Raw genomic sequence first — 9,109 nt, 5'->3', positions numbered from 1 at the left:
GGGTTGAGGTCAGGGCTTTGTGATGGCCACTCCAATACCTTGACTTTGTTGTCCTTAAGCCATTTTGCCACAACTTTGGAAGTATGCTTGGGATCATTGTCCATTTGGAAGACCCATTTGCGACCAAGCTTTAACTTCCTGACTGATGTCTTGAGATGTTGCTTCAATAAATCCACACAATTTTATCCCTCATGATGCCATCTATTTTGTGAAGTGCACTAGTACCTCCTGCAGTAAAGCACCCCCACAACATGATGCTGCCACCCCCGTGCTTCACGGTTGGGATGGTGTTCTTCAGCTTGCAATCCTCCTAATTTTTCCTCCAAACATAACGATGGTCATTATGGTCAAACAGTTCTATTTTTGTTTCATCAGACCAGAGGACATTTCCACAAAAAGTATGACCTTTGTCCCCATGTGCAGTTGCAAACCATAGTCTGGCTTTTTTTATGGCGGTTTGGAGCAGTGGCTTCTTCTTTGCTGAGCGGCCTTTCAAGTTATGTCGATATAGGACTCGTTTTACTGTGGATATAGATACTTTTGTACCTGTTTACTCCAGCATCTTCACAAGGTCCTTTGCTGTTGTTTTGGGATTGATTTGCACTTTATGCACCAAAGTACATTCATCTCGAGGAGACAGAACGCATCTCCTTCCTGAGTGGTATGCATGCACTGCTGCATGGTTTCATGGTGTTTATACTTGCGTACTATTGTTTGTACAGATGAACGTGGTACCTTCAGGCGTTTGAAAATTGCTTACAAGAATGAACCAGACTACAATTTCCTTTCTGAGGTCTTGGCTGATTTCTTTTGATTTTCCCATAATGTCAAGCAAAGAGGCACTGAGTTTGAAGGTAGGCCTTGAAATACATCCAAGGGTACACCTCAATTGACTAAAATTTTGTCAATTAGCATATCCGAAAATTCTAAAGCCATGACATAATTTTCTGGAATTTTCCAAGCTATTTAAAGGCACAGTCAACTTAGTGTATGTTAACTTCTGACCCACTGGATGGTGATACAGTGAAATAATCTGTCTGTAAACTATTTTTGGAAGAATTACTTGTGTCATGCACAAAGTAGATGTCCTAACTGACTTGCCAAAACTATAGCTTGTTAACAAGACATTTGTGGAGTGGTTGAAAAACAAGTTTTAATGACTCCAACCTAAGTGTATGTACATTTCCGACTTCAACTGTAGGTATTCCTTTTATCTAGGTGGGTGAGGGCAGTGTGGAGTGCAGTTAAGATTGCGTCATCTATGGATCTGTTGGGGTGGTATGCAAATTGGAGTGGGTCAAGAGGTATCTGGGATTATGGAGTTGATGTGTGCCATAACCAGCCTTTCAAAGCACTTGATGATTACAGATGTGGCATGAAGCCTTAGAATTCCTGTGAACAGGAATGATGGTGGTCATCTTAAAATATGAGGATTACTGTCAAGCGTGTGCGTACTTGAGGTGAAGTCAGGTGCAGGAGAGCAGAGAATTCTGAACTGGCGCACACTTTATTACGGCAGGAGAGATATACAGACGGACGCAGCTGCGTCAAAAAGCTCCTCCAGCCAACAAGGCAAAGTGTATAGCGTGCACAATAGTCACACAACATAAATGTATAACAATACAATTAAGCTTTGTGAAAACACACGGAAAATAACAAACGCTTAGCCTAGTGCGTACAACACGCAACACACAAATCATTTCACACAAAGACATGAGGGGGAACAGAGGAATAAATACATGTAGTGTGATTGGGGAATGCAAACCAGGTGTGAAAGGAACAAGACAAAACAAATGGATAATAGAAAAATGGAGCGCCGATGACTGGAAAGCCGGTGAGACGTCGACCGCCGCCCAAACAAGGAGAGGGGCCGACTTCGGCGGAAGTCGTGACAATTACAGACTGGGACAAAGAGAGGTTGAAAATTACAATGAATATGCCTGGCAGCTGTTCTGCATATTTTCTGAGAATGCGCCCTGGAATACCGTCGGGCCCCGCGGCCTTGCTGGTGTCGACCTGATTAAAGAACTTACTTACCTTACTCTCGTCGACCTCTGAGAGTGAATTCACCCAATCTTCTGGGTCGGTGCCACATACGATGGCTTCGGAGCCTGTGTAATATGATTCCACCTTATTCCTATATTATCCTTTTGCTCGTTTGATGACTCTGCAGAAGTCATAAAGTATGTTTTCACAGGCAGCCCAATTAAGATCTTTTTTTCACTAATTGTCCTTTTGACCAATCAGATCAGCTTATTCCAATTCGTCGAATAAAGATCAGAATTGAGCTGCCTGTGTAAATGCAGCCAAAGAGCACTTGGTTTGAAGCAAATTGCCATTTTGCAATCAGTGCTGTGGAGTTGTCTGTAACCCACATGAACACTAGGGGGCGCTGCTTTCACACTCTTCAGGCTCCAGACACAGAGCAGCAGATGCCCATCATTACCAGCAATCCAGCCCCACTCTGAGCGCTCTGTCTCTTACTCCCCGAGCTGAGAACAAATGCATTTATACCAGATTGATGTACCCCACTACAGCAAAAAGCGATCGCGGATTCATATGTTTGAAGATACATAGCATAACTTGCGAGAAACGACCAAATAAGGTATTAAAAAAAATAAAAATTCGGTGGGAAAGTCGACAGTATAGTCAGTCATTGCAGCAGGCCTATAGATTAAAGTTGAATGAATTCATGAATTAATGGCGGAATTACTTCTGTTTTGTGTTTGGACGGGTTTTCCTTGAGAATTACGGACTTTGTTAAGAGGTCTCGACCTTATTGTCACATATTTTGTTGCGGGTTGTTGGTGGTGCATTCTATCAGACGATGAATATTTATTTCTAGACTCGGGAGTCGGGATCCTGGCATTTCCGTGCTGCTATGGAAACGCAGTTCGTGCGCTCTTGGTTGAAACTGGGTGACGTCAGCTCAGTGACGGAGAAGCGGGCATTGCGTGCTAGGAGAGAGTTCGTGCACCATATTCCATCGAGGAGAGAGCTACAGTAGTAGTTCGGTGACTGCGGAGACAGCGATTTTGGCAACATGGGTGACGTTGTGGGGATTATTATTACTAACGGATTTTAATTGGGAACTACCGGGAAAATGGCAGAGAGGTAAGTAAGGCTGAAACGATTTATATTCTTACGTCGCTGATGTGTCCAATGAAATGTATTCTGTAGCGATGCTTCTTCGTTGGCGACCTAGCCAGGACTGAGCTGAGGCAAAAGGATATCTGCTGTTTTTTCTTAGCTAACGTCACCGGGCATTGAGCTATCCTGCCTCTCGGTCAGTTTACGCGGTCATGTTACTCCCGTTGACCATCTTTACCTGGTAGCTGGAGGACTTGTCCTATCCAGCCCTTCGGTGTGTGAAACTCAAGATCCAGCGGCACGAGCAGCATCTGTTTCTGTGAGGGTGTTTGCAGCTCTGTGAATGCATCTGTTTCTGTGAGGGTGTTTGCAGCTCTGTGAATGCATCTGTTTTTTCCCTCAGCCTTGAATCTCACCTGGCAACACAAACACCTACACTGTTTTGTAGTTGATATGCTTTACCGGAAACCATAGCTAGTGAAACTTGTGTTATTACGCATTTATGGGGTTATTACACCGATATGATGGGTAGTTGGGCAGGGCTAGCTATCCAACTCTCAGCATTTTGATGGCTTGCTAACCATCTGCGAGGGAGAAGGAACCCGCGAGCCGAGGATGCCACATCTAGAACCGTAGAACACTCCTATTTGCCCCCTCGCCCAGACAGCTATGAGCTATTCCAAAAAGGTAAAAACACCTGTTTACATGGGAGTTCAATTGAGAATAGCCTACAGACTACACCTGCCTTTTTAGTGAGGTTATATGCTCCAAACCTACCTATTCTCTTCCTCAGCAAGAGTTAATCATTTATACCTATTAAATGTGTTGCAGGGGTCATTCACTCGTATGTAAATTACAACAGTCATTTGTATCGTGAGTGTATAGAACTTAATGCAAATTCGAGCATGTTTATCAAACAGAAAAATACCTCACTGGCTCCGACTCCTGCTTCTACATCTGCAACCGACAGCGGGCGGGAGGCTCGGGAACTGGAGGGAGACCTCCTGCTCCGTGGCTTGCAGAATTTACCTTAATGTCACGGTTAATGAGGTGTATGCATGCACTGTACAACTTTTACTTCGAGATGTACATAATTATCCTGGCACTAAAGTTGCCAGCTTAATACTGTAATGTTGTTTTACAGCATAGATGCTGTAATATATTTCACAGTAATTTTCCTTACTGTAAAACATTATATTACAGCAGGGTCAATTGAACTCATTTGAGTCATACAACAAGAGTACTGTAACTGGACTGATAAAAATGTTCAGAATTCAATAAATATTTATTAGGCTATAAAACTTATGGTTTTAAAGAGGTTAAAACAACAAAAAACATTATTGCAGAGCATATAGCATGTCTACTAACTCTTCCAGGCATTTTTTTGTCCCACTGTTCAAACAGACCACATTTCAAGACACAAACCGGGGCGGCAGGTAGCCTAGTGGTTAGAGCGTTGGGCCAGTAACCGAAAGGCTGACAAGGTAAAGGTAAAAATCTGTCGTTCTGCCCACTGTTCCCCAGTAGGCCGTCATTGTAAATAAGAATTTGTTCTTAACTGACTTGCCTTGTTAAATAAAAAAAATAAAAAAAGATCAGGTGTGGCCAACACTCAAAAAAACACTCAAATTGACTGACTGTCGAGAATTAAGTTGATGGTAAATGTGAATTAAGTTGATGGTACATGTATATGGAATGGTTTGAATAATTAAATAGTTTTGGTTTCAATTAACACAATCACACATTAAAAAAAGGTATAAGTGATGGCATTTTTTTGCAATCTTCACATTACTCTCCCCTTCACCAGCTTGCAAACGCAGTGGTGAGCGCTGCAGAGAATTAGTCCGTCACTGAAAACCCAAATGTTTAGAATGTTCAAAGTTCCAACTTGACACAAATGGCTGCTGAATACCACAGCATATGGTCCCACTGTGGAACTCCTTCCACTTTCAGGTCCCACACACACATACACTCAGCCTCTGCAATGCCAGCAGATCCTGGGCTTTTATGAGCTGTAGCCCAGGTTGGGACATGGGCACCTCTGGACTACTGGGGAAATCTCCACCTTCCCAGGACGACTCCACTAGTGAGGCCACGACAGCAGCTCCTCCACGGCTCACATCAGCAACTGGAGGTCTACCCTCTGCTCCCGCCATTGGGCTCAGGCCGCCCTAAACTCCTCAGATAAACCTACGACACCTCCACTGCAGTCTGCTTCTTGGAGATCACGCCAGCCAGGTCCATTCAACTACTTGCAAAAATCAGTCCAAAAACAAATACTATGGGTCTCCCCAAAAAGGGCTTGGGATTTTAACCCACCACCATGTGTACAATAGTAGACCCAGAGTAGCCAAGGAGGGTGGTTGGTGGAAATAAGGAGGACCCATGATTGCACAAAAACATTTACACTAGTTTAAAAGAGAGAATCATCAATTAGAACATGATTAGAACTAATCAGGGAGACTGAAAGCATCAGGGAACTACACGCTAATTATCTAACTCACAATACCTGTCTTTAACCTGAGCAACCAGCTCTGTAGCAAACAATTAAGGTCAGGAACACCTAAACTAGTAGATAGCTATGCATGGCAATGGAGTAGTGCACTTTATCCAACCACACATGTATATATCTTTAAACATTTAAGATAATAACAACTTCATGATATGCATTTTAAAGACCTTTTAAAATGCAGAATTTTCAAGCTATTAGCAGTACTATTTGGGTCAATTTTGTGGTCTCAAACCACTGAGTTTATTAACATTGGGCAAAATTGTATTATTGACAATGAAAGAGGTGGGAGTGTTGTTCCCTTGTCATGTTAATTTCTAAATGTACTATCATTATAGCATTAAAATAGTTTTTGTAACGCTCGGCGTCGGGAAGCAAGTTCAGGGAGTGCATCATTTAATAAACAAATGAACAAAACAAGAAACACGAACAACGCACAGACAGGAAACAGAAACAATGACACCTGGTGAAGGAACCAAAGGGAGTGACATATAGGGCAGTTAATCAAGGAGGTGATGGTGACAGGTGTGCGCCATAACGAGCAGCCTGGTGACATAGAGGCAGGAGAGGGAGCACACGTGACATTTTTCCAGATTGTATTTTGCTGATAATTTTTTGCGATGCGAATATTGGGTTGCGACTGAGACAACCTGGTTCAATTTGGGTCCCGAGGATAAAACCCAGTTGAGAACCACTGAGCTAGATACACATTACTTCAAACCATAGCTAAACTAATAAAACATTGCTATAGCAATACTCAATACCACAGTTTATTTGACCAGATTCACAACATTTTCCTTTCTTTTTGTGCCACCAGATGTTTGCATACTACTGGTGAAGTGAACAGGTTTAGCTAATACTGTATCATTATGGAACAATGTTATTTAAATTAAACAAATGGTTAGGGGGGAGAGGCTATATGGACACTCCTGGCCTGCAAAACGATGGCTTATGTCGCACTGCTGAGAGCCAAGTGAACCGAATCACACAGGGTTTTGACAGCTAAATCCCGGTGTGTTTGCCATTCATATGTTTGTATTTGCGTTAAGGATCCGCATTAGCTGCAGCCAAGGTAGCAGATACTCTTCCTGGGGTCCAGCAACATTAAGACAGTTATATACACTACCGGTCAAACGTTTTAGAACACACTCATTCAAGGGTTTTTCTTTATTTTTACTATTTTCTACATTGTAGAATAATAGTGAAGACATCAAAACTATGAAATAACACATATGGAGTCATGTAGTAACCCAAAAAGTGTTAAACAGCCTGGAGGTGTGTTGGGTCATTGTCCTGTTGAAAACAATTGATAGTCCCACTAAGCCCACACTAAGATGGGCGGGCGAATCGCTGCAGATTGCTGTGGTAGCCATGCTGGTTAAGTGTGCCTTAAATTCTAAATAAATCACAGACAGTGTCACCAGCAAAGCACTCCCACACCAACACCCCCTTCTCCATGCTTTACGGTGGGAACCACACATGCAGAGATCATCCGTTCACCCACACCGCGTCTCACAAAGACACGGCGGTTGGAACCAAAAATCTCCAGTTTGGACTCCAGACCATAGGCCTGATTCACACAGTCTCCTCTGAACAGTTGATATTGAGATGAACATGAACTTTGTTAAGATTTCTTTGGCTGCATTTTTGATGCTGGTAACTCTAATGAACTTATCCTCTGCAGCAGAGGTAACTCTGGGTCTTCCCTTCCTGTAGTGGTCCTCATGAGAGCCAGTTTCATCATAGTGCCTGATGGTTTTTGCGACTGCACTTGAAACTTTCAAAGTTCTTGAAGTTTTCCGCATTGACTGACCTTCATGTCTTAAAGTAATGGTGGACTGTCATTTCTCTTTGCTTATTTTAGCTGTTCTTGACATAATTTGGCCTTGGTCTCATACCAAATAGGGCTATCTTCTATATACCACAACACAACACAACTGATTGGCTCAAACACATTAAGAAGGAAAGAAATTCCACAAATGTAGCTTTTAACAAAGCACACCTGTTAATTGAAATGCATTCCAGGTGACTACCTCATGGAGGTGGTTGAGAGAATGCCAAGAGTGTGCAAAGCTGTCATCAATGCAAAGGGTGGCTATTTGAAGAATCTCATTATATTTTGGTTACCACATGATTCTACAATGTTGAAAATAGTAAATATTAAGAAAAACCTTTGAATGAGTAGGTGTTCTAAAACTGTTGACCGGTAGAGTGCAACTTAAAATATTACGACATTACATTTCATAATACTTTTCACATCACATTACATGTGTTCCCTCAGGCCTCTACTCTACTACCACATATCTACAATACAAAATCCATGATCACGTGTGTGCAGAGTGCATGTCTTATCATGTGTATGTGTGTCTGTGCCTGTGTGTGTGTTACTTCACAGTCCCTGCTGTTCCATAAGGTGTATTTTTATCTGGTTTATAAATCTAATTCTACTGCTTGTATCAGTTACCTGATGTGAAATAGGATTCCATGTAGCCATGTCTCTATGTAGTACTGTTCACCTCTCATAGTCTGTTCTTGACTTGGGGATTGTAAAGAGACCCTTGGTGGCATGCGTATTATTAATGTTAGCTCTCTGTGTACATTTAAGGGGCAGCCATGCTGGCCAATATTAATATTCCGAGGTCCCTCTTTGTGGCATCTGACCGCATGACTGAACAGTAGTCCAGATGCGACAAAACTTAGGGGGCTGTAGGACCTGCCTTGTTGATAGTGTTTTTAAGGCAGAGCAGCGTTTTTTTATAGACAGACTTCTCCCCACCATAGCTACTGTTGTATAAATATGTTTTGACCATGACAGTTTACAATCCAGGGTTACTACAAGCAGTTTAGTCACCTCAACTTGCTCACTTTCCACATTATTTATTACAAGATTTAGTTGAGGGTTATGGTTTAGTGAATGATTTGTCCCAAATAAAATGCTTTTAGTTTTTGAAATATTCAGGACTAACTTATTTCTTACCACCCATTCTGAAACTAACTGCAGTTCTTTGTTAAGTGTTGACTGAATTCACTAGCTGTACTAGCTGAATTATATAGTGTTGAGTCATCCGAAAGACACACTGGCTTTATTCAATCATGCTCTCTCCATTGAGTAAACTGTATCACGGTGATATCTAGATGGCTACGCTGTGATATACAGTTGAAATCGGAAGTTTACATACACTTAGGCTGGAGTCATTAAAACTTGTTTTTGAACCACTCCACAAATGTCTCGTTAACAAACTATAGTTCTGGCAAGTCGGTTAGGACATCTACTTTGTGCAAGACACAAGTCATTTTTCCAACAATTGTTTCCAGACAGATTATTTCACTTATAATTCACTGTATCACAATTCCAGTGGGTCCGAAGTTTACATACACTAAGTTGACTGTGCCGTTAAACAGCTTGGAAAATTCCAGAAAATGATGTCATGGCTTTAGAAGCTTCTGATAGGCTAATTGACATAATTTGTCACGTTCGTCATAATGATGAGACCAAGGCGCAGCGTGAGT

General features: G+C 42.0%; 1 protein-coding gene across 2 annotated transcripts in view; it reads left to right on the top strand.

Annotated features, from left to right (window-relative positions):
* The first annotated feature begins 2,950 nt into the window (after positions 1-2,950).
* The window catches only part of LOC129869550 (rho GTPase-activating protein 39-like), a 190,327-nt gene continuing 184,168 nt past the window's right edge, over positions 2,951-9,109 (top strand). For both annotated transcript variants that reach the window (XM_055944051.1, XM_055944052.1), the window contains exon 1: positions 2,951-3,114. In XM_055944051.1, coding sequence (XP_055800026.1) covers positions 3,104-3,114 — 11 coding nt within the window. In that variant the 5' untranslated portion in view covers positions 2,951-3,103. The remainder of the gene's footprint in view (positions 3,115-9,109) is intronic.

The sequence above is a fragment of the Salvelinus fontinalis genome, chromosome 14 (genome assembly GCF_029448725.1).
Source record: "Salvelinus fontinalis isolate EN_2023a chromosome 14, ASM2944872v1, whole genome shotgun sequence".
Classification (NCBI taxonomy): domain Eukaryota; kingdom Metazoa; phylum Chordata; class Actinopteri; order Salmoniformes; family Salmonidae; genus Salvelinus; species Salvelinus fontinalis.
The sequence above is the reverse complement of the archived record's forward strand: the minus strand, read 5'-3'. Positions and strand labels throughout refer to the sequence as shown.